Source organism: Jaculus jaculus, chromosome 1, assembly GCF_020740685.1.
Source record: "Jaculus jaculus isolate mJacJac1 chromosome 1, mJacJac1.mat.Y.cur, whole genome shotgun sequence".
NCBI lineage: Eukaryota > Metazoa > Chordata > Mammalia > Rodentia > Dipodidae > Jaculus > Jaculus jaculus.
In genome coordinates this window covers 164,707,095-164,723,343 of record NC_059102.1, presented here as the reverse complement: position 1 = coordinate 164,723,343, position 16,249 = coordinate 164,707,095, and the positions used below count along the sequence as shown (strand labels likewise).

The following is a 16,249-nucleotide window of genomic DNA, read 5'->3' as shown; positions in this document are numbered from 1 at the left end:
TAGTGCATGCATCTGGAGTTCATTTGCAGTGGCTAAAGGCCTTGGTATGCCATTCATATTCTCTCTCTCTCTCTCTCTCTCTCTCTCTCTGCCTTCCTCTCTGAAATAAAATAAATAAATAAATAAATGAAAGATTTTTAAAAATATTTGAGGCTAGGAACATACATTCACATTCAAACTACCACACTCTACCCAGGCACGCTTTTAATCCCATCACTTGGGAGGCAGAGGTAGGAGGGATGCTGTGAGTTAAGGGCCAGCCTGTGTCTACATAGTAAATTCCAGGCCAGCCTGGGCTAGAGCAAGACCCTACCTTGAAAAGAAAAGAAAAGAAAGGAAAAGAAGAGAAAAAAGGAAAGGAAAAAACTATCATACTCATCCCTGTGAAAATACAAAGGTAGAACAAATGTAAAACAAATATTTTCACCTTTTTTCCCCTTTTTTCTTTCTTCAATAGAATCCAAGCAAAGCTCCCTGGAATCGCCAAAAAAAAGGCAGAGTAAGCACATGGAAGCCAGGAATGCAAGTTACTAAAACACCACTTACTAGTCGTATAACATCGTACCATGAAGGAACATGCTCAGTGTCAGCTTGAGCCTGCATTCCAAGCTTTTTTTTTTTTTTTTTTCCAATTTGGTGTTTTCTCCCTTCCTTTCCCTTTACCCTCAGCACCAAGCACAAGAAGTGTTGGACTGAAAAAGAACTGATACCTTACAACCCAGAAGATAAAGAATCAAATTAATAGAATTAATCAAACCTTAATGATGGTGGAGCTTTTACCTGTAGCATGAAGGGAAAATATTGGAGGTAAAGAAGAGGTGTACTATATCTCTTGGGTCCTTTGTCCAGTTTTAAGAACTAGTTTTATGTGGTTCCCATTAAGTTAAGAAATAATGATTAACTTATGAAGAAGTTTTAGGGGGCAGGAATGGGACTCCTTCCCATGGGACTTTTTTGGTCCACCATCCTGCCTCACACTGTAAGCAGCTATTCCTAATATTCCTTTCTTAATGCTAGAACTTCCAACTCTGGATAACTTACAGGTAATAGTGGTAATTCCACATTCCCTGAATGCCATCTGAGGAATAATAGTAGAAAGGAAGTGGGACAGAGGGGGGGGTCATCCTAGGGAAGGGCTCCAACAGCTGAGAGGGTGGTGTCAAACCATTTCTCTGGGACACCAGTTTGAGCGTTAGTTTGAAACCCATTCCAGAATGTGCTTTCTCTTCTCTTTCCTGCCCACCTTACCTCAAGTTTAATAAATATGGTTGTACTTTTATTATGAAATAAATGTCTGTAACTGCTGTACACTGCTGTAAACTTGTTAGAGGAAAAAATAATCTGCATGTGGGCTCCCCAGTTATTGAGTTATTGTAATATTATCTCAGTCTGTGTGGGGGAACATTCTCAAGTGAATGCACTACAGAAACAACACGCTTTCTTTCTGTACCTTTTCCCACAGCTTCATTCTCACATGCATCTTCATCCTACACCTAAGGACCAAAGGTGTGCTGGCTCAGTTCATTTGCATCTGGTCAAGAGGCCTCACATTGGTGGAGGGAAGTGCAGGTCATGTGAGGCTTGCTCGTGGGTGTATGTTCTGAGGGTCCTCTCCATTTTGTTAAATGGCTCAGTTGTCTGCCATGACCTGGGGTGCTTGCTTGGAGAGTGTTTTCCAGAGTGAGGGCTGCCAGGCAGGGCAATTGATAGACTTAGCACAACTGAAAGGCAACAGAACTAAACATCAAAGAGAGGTGACTGGGAAATCATAGATTCCCATCTGAGATCAAGTTTCTTCCTCCTCTTCAGAATAGAAATCTAGTCAACTTGAAAACAATCATTTGAAAGTTCCTTCTGCTTTTGTCCTGCCCAGTGAGAGAGACTTGCAGCCCAGAGTAGAGAACTGCAACTCTGTACAAGTAGTGAGTCGGATTTTCATCCTACTCCTGGGAAATAACTTGGGGATTTAATTGATAGAACATGCATACCTTTGCTTTGCTGCATTTTTCGTATTTTCTTTGCCTCCTTTTGTTTTGAATTTTTTTTTTTTTTAAACTGGTTTCCATTATAGTTTTCTAGAAAACACTCTCCATTGCATCCTCTGCCCTCCCAAGAATTGATTGATGGTCTTTCAGGCGTCCTTCCAAAGGGCCCCTTTCTGTACTGGACGCCTCCACACCTAGCTTTTTGTTGCTGCTGTGTTAAGATAATTGGAGAGATTTTTGTGCCATGCAGGATTTTTTTTTAAGAAAAATTTACAGGCAAATAATACTAATAAAACTGTGTGCGTGTCTGTGCGTGCATCATAAAAATACAGTAGCACCCAAGGAGTTGGTTCCTGTGAAATTGCAAATTGATGTGATATTAATTAAAAAATAAAGTACACAATGACTGTGGTGTCAGTCTGCTAACTTTATTCTTTATACAGTTTGGGTAAAGTAACCAAACAAGGCTTCCACTCCCTATCCCACTCCACTCTAGGGACTTTCAGTAAGATTTCCAAGTCTATGGTGTTGGTATGAACTGTGAACTTGGCTTCTAAAAGAAAGAGACCCTCTAAGAGTTTACTTAGGGGAAATGAGGGTAGACAAACCTGGTGGGGCCTTGTTGCAACACAAAACAGCCTATGAACCACATGCAGCCCCAAAGCCCTGAAATTGAGTTTATCATGGCACATCGGGTCTTTGAGAATTCTGCCTCTGAATTACTCTTCCCCAAAACTAAGGCTGCTGTAACTCAAGCTGGACTTGAAAAACATTTATCCAACTTAAACATATCTCTTAGAAAACTTAGGCTGAAATATTTTTAAAATGACTGATGCAAACAACTTCACAAATACACATACAAATGTTTGTATAATGTCACTAAGTAACATGGTATATAAATATGTATTCAGAGTAACATTTACATATGGGCCATAGAGCAAGCATACCATTTAAAAAAACATGAAGAAACTTCACCTGTTCATGTCAGAATCCCAAGGCAAGGAGACCCACCTAGGAATAAGAACTATCTAGCCCCCTGACCCTTGACCTGTGAGACCACAGCTCTACTCAAAGCAGTGATATTTTCCAGAGAAGGGCCCTGGAAAACCCTCACCCCACTTCAGTAACTTCTAGGTGAGCCCAAGGGTTTCTATCTAGCAAGTTTCCAAAATGATGCTGGCCTGAGGGCTGCATTTTGAAAGCCACTGGAGTGCTTGGGACTGTCTCAGTGAAGACATCTGCTTCCTAACCTCTCTGCCCTGGTTTACCTGAACTTCAGCAGTGGGCTAGGGTGATTATAATCAGTAGCCCCAATTTGCCTACTGTTTTTGAAGGGCAGCATAGGGAGAAAAATGGTAGGATACTCATTCTGGGTTTGGAAATGTGCTTGATGGAAGGTGAAAGAAGGGCAGTGCCCAGCCTGGAATCATCCATAACTCTCAAGATTTTAATACTGTCAAAAGCTCGGGTGGGTCGAAGTAGGAACTCGCTTTCAAGTCAACTGACAGTCCATTCCAGAATGCCTGATGACCTCAAAAACAAAGCACACCCACCCAGAGCCTTGCCCTGCTGGGAGACCCTTAGCTTGGGGCAGTGAGCTCTGATGGGAAGCTTGAAATGCCAAGAACTGCTCTGCAGAGCCCTGCACCCTCATTCTGAAGAAGTGCAGTTCTTTCCTGCCCTCAGGAGTTAGGTGCACTATGGTGGTCTGTAGTGCCCAACACATACCACCCCTTTGGCAATTCTAACAGGTAAAGAAAATAACCAGAGACTGGAAGGCAGTGAGGTATAGTGCAAAGCTCACTGAATTGGGAGTTTTTATTCTAGTTTTTGTCTTATTCCTAAGTGGCTATGTAATAATCTCTGGGCTTTGGAATTTGTCTGTGAAGGGGATCTACATGTGATCTCCAGGATCCCTTCCAATTCTGACAATTTTTAATTATATAAAAAAATGCTACAAAATCTGTGGTATAAAATCCAACTCCCAATCAGGAAGAGTCAAAAGGGACTGGGCCTGAGGCACTTGAATCTTGAGTATCTGACCTGGGGAGTAGGAAGGAAGTGAGAGAAGGAACTTTCTTTGCCTTCTGCTTTCTCACTCACCTACAGTGCTGCTGGCTGCGCGGCAGCTCCCCCTGCAGACCAGGACCTCAAGACCCATCCCTAGACCCCATCCTAAGAGGAGAGTACCATACCTGCAGTGCTTCCCTTTGTAAAGAACAAGCACTGGAGCCCAGAGAAGCCAGGCAAAGCGGGCATGTATGTAGTGTAGTCTTAATCTCCCTTATCAATCCTAGGTCTCTGTCCTTTCTCCACTTAGGTCCTTCCTGCATCACCAAACAGCTTATCTCTGATACACGCATAATAAATAAGACATTTGCACATGAGGGTGATTGGGTCAGTTCCCTCTCCCTTTTCATATAAAAGCATTAAATACAATTTCAAAATAAAATATAAAGAAGAAGGAAAAAAAAAGAGAGCCTGATCTCGGGGCCACCTGTTCTCCACGGGAGAATGAATCTACACATCCCTCTCCGACTGGCCTGGGAGATCACAAAGGCATCCTGGGCCACACAGGGCCTGGTGCTGCTGCAGGGAGCAGAGGGCCGAGGCCTGGCTCCAGGCCCCGGGAGCTGGGAACCGGTGGTGCATCCACCGAGCACCAAGTCGCGTGGGAAGAGGGAGGAAACAGGCCAACTAGCCCAGCCGCCAGGGCTCCGGCTCCGACACAGCTGAGGCTGGAACACGAGCGCCACAGTCAGCTTAGGGGTAAACGGAGGTTCTCTTAGCAGGAGAGGAGCAAAGCAAAGTAAAGCAAGAAAAAAAAAAAAAAAAAAAAGTGCTAATCCTTTCACAGGATCCCTGTCCCGCGGGCGTGGCAGCGGCACAGTAGGCCTGCGCCGGGCTGTCAGGCGGATCGTCTCACTGAGCCCGCCGGGGGAGACCGGCTGGCCACCAACCCATCGCTCCGCCCGCCCCGGGGGCTAGAGAGCCTGGCGCCCTGCCTCCAACCTCAGGCCCCAGTCCAGTCTGGGCCTCCGAGGGGCCAAGAATACCAATTAGGACAGGGCAGCTGGCAACCTCCGGCCCGGCCAGGAACCGCAGCTGGCGTAGACAACTGGGCCCCCAGCCAGGGCAAGGGGCCGGAGCGTCCTTCCAGCCCTCCCCGCGCCCTGTTTCCGACCCTAATACTGACTGCACGCCCATCCCGACCAGGGCTGGAAGCGCTCTGTTAACACTCTGTGGGTGCTAGGGCTTCTCGGCAATCGCGGGGGGCCCGCGCCCTATCCCCAGCACAGCGGCCCCGAGAGCAGCGGGGCTCCCGCCCAATCCGCAACCTCCGCCCGCCCGGCCAGCGGGGGGCGCCCGAGGGCCAGGCCGAGAACCGGGCGGGGCGGCACCGGGCCAGGCCCGGCGAGTCCTACGCGCGACACACGGCGCCCGACTTGAGGTCCGCGCCGCCGTCGCGGGGCGCCGGGGCTGGGGGTCCGAACCCCTCGTGGCCGTAGCAGCGCAGCGCTGCCTCCTCGTAGGCTTCCAGGATGGTCTGGCGCTCCTCGGGCGTGAAGTCCATGGAGAAGGGGTGCACCTGCAGGATGTGTCGCTTGATGGTGCTCACCTTGAGCGTGGCCAGCGCGCCCCCGCACACCATGCACACGAGGCCGCGCCGGCTGCCGTCGTAGTCCATCAGGTATTCGCCCCGCCAGCGCGGCTGGTAGTTCCGCCGCTGTTCCCGGCTGCGCGGTGGTGGCGGCGGCGGCGGGGGAGGCGGCGGCGGCGGCAGCGGCGGGAAGGCCAGCCCCCCGGGCTCCTGGCTGTCCTCTTCGTCCTCCTCTTCCTCGGCGGGTCGCTCCAACGGTGTCCCTGGGGACGGCGGGACGTCGCCTAGGGAGAAACAAAGGGCTGCACTGGAGGATGGCAGGCATCCGGCCAGGTTCCACCTCTACGTCCTCCTCTTTGTCCTCCTGTCCCATCCTCCCTTTCTTCCTTCAGCCTTCCACTCTCACCACCCTTCCCTCCAAGCCACGGCCTGTCTCCCAGCCGGCCCAGGTCCCGGCCCGCGCGCCCTCGCCACCTGCTCTGGCCCTCCACCGGCTCACCCCACCACTCCTCCTCTGGCTCCGCCTCCTCTGCCCCTCCCCCCTCCTCGGAGGCTGCGGCTGTGCTGGGGGCATCCGGGCCGCGGGGGGACTCTGGGCCGGGCAGTCCCAGGGCCAGCAGGTGGGCGGCCTTCTCGCTCCACTCCTGGGCGATGAGGGCCTTGACCGGCCCGCTGAGACTCGTGGAGCCTGGGTGGCGCTGGCGGATGTGTCGCTTGATGGTGCTCATCTTTAGCGAGGCCAGCGCGCCCCCGCACACCATGCACACGAGGCCGCGCCGGCAGCCGTCCAGCTCCATGAGGTACTCCAGCCGCCAGCACTCCTGGTAGTGGCGGCGGTGGTCGCGGCCCCGGGGCGGCCGGCCCTGGCCGCCTGCCCTCTTGCCCTCGCCCTCCTCCAGCTCCTCCTCCTCCTCCTGCTCTGTGGGCCCGGGCCTCTCAGGGACCCAGCCAGCCTCTTCCTTTACGTCTGGGGGGCTGAGATCCTGAGAGGAGGGGGCTCCAGCAGTGGGGGCGGAGTCCCGGCTCTTTCTGGTCAGGTCCTGGGGGACGTCATCGTCTGTTGGGGAAGGGGTGAGGGAGAGGGGCTCAGCCTGCTGGTTGGCTTGCCCTTGCCCACACAACACGGGTTCCATCCTCGCTCCTCACCCCAGCCCCAAGCTAGCCAGCCCAGCCAGGGTGTGTATGTGCTGTGTGAGTGTGTGTATGCACGCACGTGTGTGTAGGGTAAAGGGTGTGATATGAAGGGAGAGTGGGACTGGAAGCCCTCAGCCAAGAATCCCTGCCTCCCAATTTTCCAATTCTGTCTGCAGCCCTGGGACAGCCTCGCACCTGGTGGGGCCTGAGTGAGCTCAGACTCCGGCTGGTCACCCCAGGCCTGCAGCAGGGCACTGCGCTGGGGGCCGCTGAGCCCTAGGGAGTTGGGGTGCACCTCCAACACGTGGGCACGGATGTCGTCGAGGTGCAGGCTGGGCAGTGCCCGGCCGCAGGCCATACACACCAGCCGGTTCCCCCGCGGGTCATAGTCCATGAGACACTCGGCCCGGAACCAGTTCTGCAGGGACTCCTTCAGTCTCCGCTCCAGACGCCGGGCCCCCAGCCCCCTGCTGGCCCCAGCCCTCCGGGAGGCACGGGAGGCGGAGAGGCGCCGACGCCGCCGAGGTGCCACTGGGCCCCCTCGTACCCCTTTCCGCTGGCGCCGGCAGCCCCCACCAGCTGGGGCTTTGCCTGAAAGGGTTTGAGGGAAGCAACTAAGACGCTGGCCCTCTGGGGAGTCCCCCACCACAGCCAGGCCCTCCACAGCATCTTTCTGACGGCTCTGATTCAGAGCCCAGGCCCGATTTTTGCCCTTTTCTCTCCATCCTCTCACATTTGAGACAAAAATCACATGTAGCCCAGGCTAACCTCCAGCTCCCTTTAAGCCCTAAATAGCTTTGAACTCCAGATCCTTCTGCTTTCACCTATCTAGTGCTGCCTCACCCAACTCCCCTCACATCTAAACCTCCTCTCCTTACTCCTGCTCACACACTTTAAGGCCTAAAGGGCCCTTCCCTGCCTCCTCAGGCCAAGATTCCAACCCCTTCCCCTTCCAGCACTTCCTCTTTCCTCGGCAACCCCTGCCTTCTCTGGCTTGTCCCTCCGACTTCTCTCCTTGCTCCTTCTAAAACTACACAATGTCATCAAGACTGTCAGAGACCATCCCCACTCAACTATACCACCCCCACACTAGACAAACAGACCCCACCCAGAGTAGGAGCAATGACTTGCTCCAAAAACTCAGCTATTGGGCAGAGACACTGCTAGACTTAGCCCCATCGCACCCCAAGCCCCTGCTTCCTAATGTCTTGCATTACCTGAACCCTTGGATGGGCAAGCTTGAAGGCTGCTCCCCTCCTCCTCCTCTTCATCGTCTTCTTCCTCTTCCTCCTCCTCAACCCCCTGGGCCCCCAGGCTCTCAGACTCGCCACATGCCCCCAGGCCTAGATGGGCATCCCAGCTGTTGCTGATGACTTCCTTCTCCCGAGGACTCCAATGCAGAGAGTAGGGGTGCTTCTGACGAATGTGCCTCTTAATGGTACTGAGCTTGAGGGTGGCCAGCGAGCTGCCACACACCATGCACACCATGCCGTGTCGGGCAGGATTGAAATCCATCAGGTACTCCAGCCGCCAGTGGTCGTGATAGTAACGCCGATGGTCTCTGCCAGGGATGCGGCTCTTTCCAGGCCTTGACGCCCGAGCCTCACAATGGTCTGAATACTTCCTGCCTGAAGATGCTGGTCCCCTGGCCCTGGAGGAGGGCAGGGGAGTACTCCCCCAGGACCCTAAAGCACCCCCTTCCAGTTGAAGATCTTGGCCTGAAGAAGGGAAAAGGGAGACAGTTTTTCAACCTCCGATTCCCAGGGAAAGAATCCAGGGGTAGATTAGGATGCCTGGGAAAAGGAGGTGAGGGAAGGGGGAGGGGAGTTTAGGGCTGGGAAGGAATGGGAAGTGCCAAAAAAAAAAAAAAAAGGAACTTGGGAGAAGCAAGGAGTCAAAACACCCTTTACAAAGACAAGGGCCCAATGGGGAAAGGATAAAAAACAAAAGGAAGATGGGCGTGGTGTGACACGCCTTTAATCCTATCACTCCAGGAGGCAGAGGCAGGTGAGTTTAAGGTCACCCTGAGACTAGACTACACAGTGAACACCAGGTCACCCTGGGCTAGAACAAGACCCCACTTCAAAAATAAATAAATAAAATAAAATAATTTTTAAAGGATGCAGTGCCCTAGGCAGGCTTGCCGACTTTTAAAAATAAGATGAAGATCAAGAAGGCCGCCAGTGTGCAAGGTGCCCTTTTTGGAACACAGGTGTATGGATAAAGCTAGGGGCACAGTGGGCTGGGGGTTACGACCAGAGGGGTGAGGGGAACAAAGAGGGCATCTGTCTGCATCCAGGCCTGTACACCTCACCCACCTGGGCCCTAGCCAGGAGAGCCCCACCCAAAAGTCTTCTCCCCTTTTCCATGAGTGCCTCAAGTACAGCCTCCTGTGAACCCCATTTTAGGAATGGGGTATGCATTGTAGTGGATTCCCAACATCCCCAGGGAAAAGAGTTGCTCAGACCTGGACTTTCCCAGGGTCTGGGAGAACCAATACCACTTTAAATGGGGTGGTAAGCAGGCCACCAGAGTGGCTTTTGAAGATACTGCAGCAGGAAACTGTCACCACCCACCAGAGACCATTAAATCTGTCTGAGTATTTATCTTTTGCTCTGGCACAGAGCCCGTCACTGCCCAGCAATCAGATGGGTAGGCTCTGGTGGGGCCCCACCAATCTATTGATGTTCCTTTTACCAAAAAGACACCCAGAGCTGTCCTCAGCCCTCCCTGCACTTCTGACCATCTTTCATTTAGAAAATGGTCTCCTAGCCACAACGACTGAACAAGGAGGTTCCGGTCATTCTCCCAGCGCAGAATCCCAGGGTAGAACAAAGACGGGATCACCAAGAGCTCCGATCATGTTGGGGAGTTTTTGTTTTGTTTTAGTTTTGATTTTTTTTTAAGTGCAGCTATGGGGAGGGGGCGGACGAATGATGGTTCAAGTCATGGCCTTAAGGGTGACTTGCCGGTGACCTTTTGGTAGGTCACGTCGGCTCTCCGGGCCTAAGCGTCTTTGTCTGCAGAGGCACAGGATAGCTAGCGGGTCTCTGAGCATCCTTCCAGCGCTGGAGTCAGGGAAGTCTAAGGGCGAGCTGGCTCTTTAAGAGCCGGAAAAAAAGGAGGAGCAGAGATTCTTTAAAAACAAAAGGGGATGGGGAGTTTCTGAGAGAGGAGCTCGGAGATTAGGGTTCAGTCTCCCTAGCTCGGACAGAATCTTCACGGATCTTAAAACATCGAACCCAGCGTCAGGGAGACCCCAAAACAGTCAGCTTTGAAAGCCAAGGAGGACTGGCCCGTTCTAGTACAGCTGACAAATTGGGGCCAAAATCAGTTCTGAAAAGAGGCACTCAGGGGTAGGAGTGGGTGTCTGTCTTTGTAGGCGAGCCCGTCCCTTCCTTAAACCTGCCCGCGTGGGGCAAAGTGATGGTGGGCTCTGGGGCGCAAGCTCTGCCTTTTCCCTTAAGGCCACCGCGGCGAAAGATTCGCAGTCTACCACCAGGCCACGAGCCGAGAGGTGCCACGCGACCCGGGACAGCGGGATTCGGAGCGCAGCTAGTCTGGGGAGAGCCCGCCCCCTCCGAGGGGACCCAGTCTAGGGCGGCCTTTTAAAAGACAGCCGGTTAAGAAAGACCACCTGGGAGTCGGAACGAGAAAGGGGCGGGGGCCGCAAGTTCAATTACCTAGAGCCCCGCGGCGCTAGCCCTGCGGGGGCCCCCTATGGCCCGGCACCCAAAGCGGGGGGCCTTGCAAGGCAATGGGGATCCGCCCGAGAGCCTCGACCCGACCCTGGGAGCTGGGCGGGGGGCTACCCCGCTGGCCGTGCAGCCGCGATCCGTGCCCACCAGGTGGCGTCCCCGGCCGCCCTGCCCGCGTCCCCCCCTTTGTTCGGCGGCGGAGAGGGGCCCGGAGCCGCAGCGCTCCCCTCCCCCACGCCGGGGCCCCCGCCCGAACCGCCGGCCCCAGCTCTTACCGCCGTCGTCGTCCTCGGGCTCCGTGCCGCCGCTCGATGCCGCGGGCGGCAGCCGTCGGCCCCGTGCCGAGGCCACAGCTGGCCCGGGGCCGCCCCTGCCGCCGCCGCCGCTCCGGCTCCGGTGGTCCCCGCCGGGCTCCATGCGCTGCTCTGCGGAGCGGGGCCCCGGGGCACGGGGCCGCGGGGCCGGCGGCGGCCCGCGCGGGGCGCTCGGTGCGCGGGGTCCCCGGGCGCGGGGCGCATGCACGGGGCGGGCGGCCGCACGGACGGCTTGGCTGCTCGCTCGGCGGCGCGGGCTGGACCGGGGTGGGGATTCCTGTCTGGGGCCCCTGGGGCTCCTTTAAGGGCTCCTGGGTAAATTTAAAGGAGCCGCGCGCTATTTCCTCCTGCCAGCTCGCGGGGGGCTGGCGCGTGAAAGGCGGGAGGCCGTGAGTCCGCAGCCGGGGCGCGTTCCGGACGCCGGGAGCCTGGACCCGGCCGCCCTCGCGGGCCCGCGCTGCCGCCTCCGCGGCTCGGGTCGCAGTTCCCCAGGGGTCACTGAGGTGACGAGGGGCGCCCGCGTCCGCTGCGACGCGCCTCCACCCAGGCTCGGCTCGCAGCCACCGCCCCCTCGGGGCATCTCAGCGCGGGGCTCTCCGGGAACCGCGGCGCAGGCTGGGGACCTCCCGGTGCGGCAGCCCAGGTCCCCGCCAGGGACTGCCTCCTCCCGCGCGGACTCGGCGCGGGCCCCGGAGCGGACGCGACTGGCAGGGGCCCCAGATGGCCGCAGCCCCGCCGAGAGGGTGGAGCCGCGGGGGCGGCCGCGCCCCCTCCCGCGGGAGCCGCCGGGGATCGCTGAGAGCTCGGGCTTCTCCGTGGGAGGGGCCGACGGGCGAGGCTCCCCCGGAGCCCGCCGGGGGTGAGGGCGGCGGCCGCCGGGGCGCAGGCGGGGGAGAGGGGCGCGCCGGAGAAGGGGGAGAGCGGCGCTGCGCCCGGGCGGACCCCGCAGAGCCGAGGTGGCCCCAGGATGGAAGAAGCCGGCCAAAGAGGGCGTGTGCGGCCCGAGACTCGGGCCCCTGCTCCGCAAGCCTCGTGGGGTGCCGGACGGGACCCTGGAGGTAAAGAATGCTGGCCCAGGTCGTTGTGTCACTACGGCTCGGAACCACTGGGGCGAACCCTGGCTGCGGTCTAGGGACGCCTCCAGGTCCCCAGCTCCCGGGAAACCTAGAGAAGGAATCCCGAGAGGCCGCGGGGTCGCAGCAGCCTGGTGTCTGTCCTGCGAGGACCAGCTGGAGAAGCAGGTGCCTGGTTTGCCTGTGGTTGGTCGCCCACAACAAAGCCCATTCCTGGAGATCCAAATTACAGAGTGTGGGAGGCCAGGAGGGTCTTATCCAGCGCTGGGTGTTATTCCCTCTGCTGGGTAGGCGCACCGCAACCCGTTAAAGAAGTCGCCTTGCCAAATCCATTCCCTCACTCAGCACCTACCAATGTGCCACATGCACTGAGGCATTGGACATACAGCCATGAACAAAACTGATATTACAGTCCACGACTTAGGCATCCAGTTATAAAAAGAAAACAATCCCAGTCCTTTGGGAGCCATGGAAAATAGTAAATTACCCGGAACACAGGAAACCTTTCCCCGAAGTGTGTGTACCCAGAAGGCAGGAACTAAGATTTCTTAAAGGACTGTCACTAGCGGAAATCTCGCCATGTGGCCTTAGCCCTCAGGATAACCTGAGAGAACATCATCTCGGGGAAACTAAAGTTCCTGTCCTACAGCTAGCCTTTACTTTCAAAGGGTGGGTATCCTTGGACTGGGCAGGGGCCCTGCTGCGCCCGAGTGTGGGATGCCAGATGCACCATTAGGTGAAGGATTGCCAGGCTGAGGGACACAAAGAGAAAATGACAGGAACTGGCCTTTACATGTTTCTGTGTATGGCAAGAAAGAAAGAAAGAAGGATGGAAGGAAGGAAGGGAGGGAGGGAAAAGAAAGAAAACAGAAGGGCATTTTGATGAACCCCTGCAATCCCAGCATTCTGGAAGTTGAGTCAGCATGACCAGTTCAAGGCCAGCCTGGGCTATATAGAGAAAACTTACAAAAAAGAAAAAAGGAAAGAAAGAGATGGGAGTGGTGATTGGTGATGACAATGAAAAGGAGAAGTAGGGCTGAAGAGATGGCTCAGCAGTTAAGCTGCGTGCTTGCAAAGCCTAACAACCAGGGTTCAGTTCTCCAGTACCCAAGTAAAGCCAAATGCACAAAATGGTGCTTGCATCTGGAGTTCATTTGTAGTGGTGGAGGTCCTGGTGCACCCATTCTGTGTGTGTCTGTCTGTCTTTGCTTGAAAATAAATAAAATATTTTTATTTGAGAAAGAGAAAGAAGCGGAGAGAGAGAATGGGTGCTGGACGTGGTGGCGCACACCTTTAATCCCAGCACTCAGGAGACAGAGGAAGTAGGATCATCTTGAATTCGAGGCCACCCTGAAATGGCATAGTGAATTCCAGGTCAGCCTCAGCTAGAGCGAGACCCTACCTGGAAAACAGGGAGAGAGAAAATGGGCATGCCACATGCCAGGACCTTCAGCTACTGCAAACCAACTCCAGACACATGTGCCACCTTGTGCATCTGGCTTACATGGGTCCTGGGGAATCGAACCTGGGTTGTTTTGCTTTGTAGGCAGGTGTCTTAACCATTAAGCCATCTCTCCAGCCCATTTTTTTGTTTGTTTGTTTTTTTGAGGTAGGGTCTCACTCCAGCCCAGGCAGACCTGGAATTCACTGTGTAGTCTCAGGGTGGCTTCAAATTGATGGTGATCCTCCTACCTCTGCCTCCTGAGTGCTGAGATTAAAGGTGTGCACCACCACGCCCAGCTCAAAACATTTTTAAAAAAGAAAAGGAGAAGCAGGGTTGTAGCTCAGGGGTAGAGCCCTGGCCAGCATGCCAGATGCCCTAGGTTCCATCCATAGTACTCTCTCACATTAAAATCAAAAGGTTGGGTTGGAGAGATGGCTTAGCGGTTAATAAGGACCCAGGTTTGATTCTCCAGGTCCCACATAAGCCAGATGCACAAGGTGGTGCATGCATCTGGAGTTCCTTTCCAGTGGTTAGAGGCCCTGGTGTGCCCATTCATTCTCATTCTCTCTCTCTAATAAATAAACATAAAAAAGAAATTGAAGCCGGGCATGGTGGTGCACGCTTTTAATCCCAGCACTCGGGAGGCAGAGGTAGGAGGATTGCCATGAGTTCGAGGCCACCCTGAGACTCCATAGTGAATTCCAGGTCAGCCTGGGCTAGAGTGAGACCCTACCTCAAAAAATCAAAAAAAAAAATTGAAAACACAAAAGGTAAGCCGGGCATGGTGGAGCACACCTTAAATTCCAGCACTTGGGACCCTACCTCAGAAATCGGAAAACCAAAAAAAAAAAAAGGTAAATAGAAATTTTTTTAAATACCAAAGCAACTTAGTGACCTACAGTGAAGACAGCCTGTTCTTCTAATGCCAAAGAACCTCACACTTTTTTTGTTGTTGTTTGCTTGTTTGGGTTCTTTTGCTTTGTCTTTTGTTTTTCAAGGTAGGGTCTCACTCTAGTTCAGGCTGACCTGAAATTCACTGTAATCTCAGCATAGCCTCAAACCCATGGCATTCCTCCTACCTGTGCCTCCCAAGTGCTGGGATGAAAGGCATGCGCTACCACACCCAGTGGAACCTCACACTGTATTTCAGTTTAGTTTCTAGTTACAAAGAGTACTCATGAACAGGGCCAGCCACTGTAAAATACTTTGGGATCTATCCTTTATAGTAATCTGTAGGTAAGCAGTATAAACAGGATAATTTTATTACCAAAAAGATACCAAAGACACCTGGAGCCATTTTTAACATTGGTGACCTTCGTCACCCATGCTGCACACAGTCTCAGGAAAGGCACCAAGCTGGATAGCTCCTAGCATGTCAGCTCATTGCTTGGTCTTCACAGCCCGTGATGCCAAAGCTAGACTATTCAGATGAAGGCAGACAAGAGGCTCCACTGGCTCCTTTGCTTAACCACCTAGTCCGAAAGCTAAAGCCTTTCCTGAAGCTGAGCATGGAAGTGAACACTGTAATCCCAGCACTCAGGAGACTGAGGCAGCAGGACTGTCACCAGGTTGGGGACAACCTGAACAAATGGTGAGACCCTGCCTCAAACACACATGTACGCACACACGGAAGCACACACGCCGGAACAATTTTTTTAAAGGGTTGAGGATGTAGAGTTGGTAGAATGTGTGTATAGGCTGCACAGACCCCTGAGTTTGATCCCCAGCTCTACTACGTATGGAGGCCCATGCCTGTAACCCCAGCTCTCTGGAGGAGTCTTAAGGATCAGAATTGCTCACCTACCACACCCAGCTGAGGCTACATGAGAGCCATTGCAACCAAAGAGACATCATGACATAAATCTGCAATCCCAGTACTTGGGAGATAGAGGCAAGAGGTCAGGAGTTCAAGGCCATTTGGGGGAGGGAGAAGAAAGTGGGGGAGAGAGTAAGGGAGTGGAGAAGAAGAGAGAGAGGAGAAGGAAGGAAGATCAAGCCTATCCTGAGTGCCTAGAACTGAGCTGGCAGCCAACGTTTAAAAGTAACAAGACTTGGGCTGGCAAGACAGCTCAGCCATAAGGCACTTGCGTATGAAGCCTAAGGACCCAAGTTCAATTCCCCAGTACCTATGTAAGCCAGATGCACAAGGTGGCACATGTGTCTGGAATTCATTTCCCCATTCTCTATCTGCCCCCCAATAAATAAATAAAATAAATAAAAAAAACAGCCGGGCGTGGTGGTGCATGCCTTTAATCCCAGTACTCAGGAGGCAGAGGTAGGAGGATCACCATGAGTTCGAGGCCACCCTGAGACTACATAGTGAATTCCAGGTCAGCCTGGGCCAGAGTGAGACCCTACCTCGAAAAACCAAAAAATAAAAATAAAAAATAAAAAAAGAAAGAAAGAAAAAATACCACCACCAACAACAAAAAAAATAGTAATAACAAGAACAGCTGAACATGCCCAGCACTTGGGAGGCTGAGGTAGGAGTATTTCCAAGAGTTTGGGGCCAGCTTGGAACTACATAGTAAATTCCAGGTCAGCCTGGGCCAGAATGAGACCCTACCTTGAAAAACCAATTTAAAAATAAATAAATAAATAAATAGGATTGGAGAGGAGGCCCAACTGTTAAGACTGCTTCCTGCATGAGCATGAAGGCCTGGGGAGGCCTGAGACCACTGAGTTTTATTTCCCAGAACCCACACAAATAGCTGGTCATGGCCACACATGTCTCTAACTCAGTCCCGCGAGGAGGAGAGAGATGGAGAAGCTCAAGGCCTCAGGAAGATAACCAGCAAGCTCCAGGATCAGCAGAGACTCATCTCAGGGAAACAAGCGGTGACACCTGAGGCTCTTCTCTGGCCTTCACACGCACTGGGTTCCACATCCTCCCACACTCCACGTCACACCTACTATACACATGCACACACAAAAGAAAAGAAGTAATAAGTCTGGAAGAATAAGCAGAGGCAGACCAACCACTTGCCTAGAATATGCAAG

At 53.7% G+C, this 16,249-nt stretch overlaps 2 protein-coding genes across 4 annotated transcripts in view; one reads left to right on the top strand and one right to left on the bottom strand.

Moving 5' to 3' along the window:
- Positions 1 to 2,397, top strand: part of Rtn3 (reticulon 3) — a 78,922-nt gene extending 76,525 nt beyond the window's left edge. Inside the window, exon 7 of the mRNA XM_004656578.2 lies at positions 458 to 2,397. Within this exon, the coding sequence (XP_004656635.1) occupies positions 458 to 503 (46 nt within the window). The 3' untranslated portion in view covers positions 504 to 2,397. The remainder of the gene's footprint in view (positions 1 to 457) is intronic.
- A 3,009-nt stretch (positions 2,398 to 5,406) lies between these two features.
- On the bottom strand, positions 5,407 to 10,835 carry Zfta (zinc finger translocation associated). Of its 3 annotated transcripts, none has more exons than XM_045159554.1 (5): positions 10,694 to 10,835; positions 7,938 to 8,438; positions 6,916 to 7,311; positions 6,086 to 6,643; positions 5,407 to 5,870 (listed from the first exon to the last, which is right to left on the bottom strand). In XM_045159554.1, the coding sequence occupies exons 1-5, from the start codon at positions 10,833 to 10,835 to the stop codon at positions 5,407 to 5,409; spliced, it is 2,061 nt and encodes a 686-aa protein (XP_045015489.1). The 3 variants fall into 3 exon arrangements, with proteins under 3 accessions (XP_045015489.1, XP_045015493.1, XP_045015497.1); XM_045159558.1 differs by lacking the exon at positions 10,694 to 10,835 and adding an exon at positions 9,679 to 9,915; XM_045159562.1 differs by lacking the exon at positions 10,694 to 10,835 and adding an exon at positions 9,188 to 9,297.
- Between the last annotated feature and the right edge of the window lie 5,414 nt (positions 10,836 to 16,249).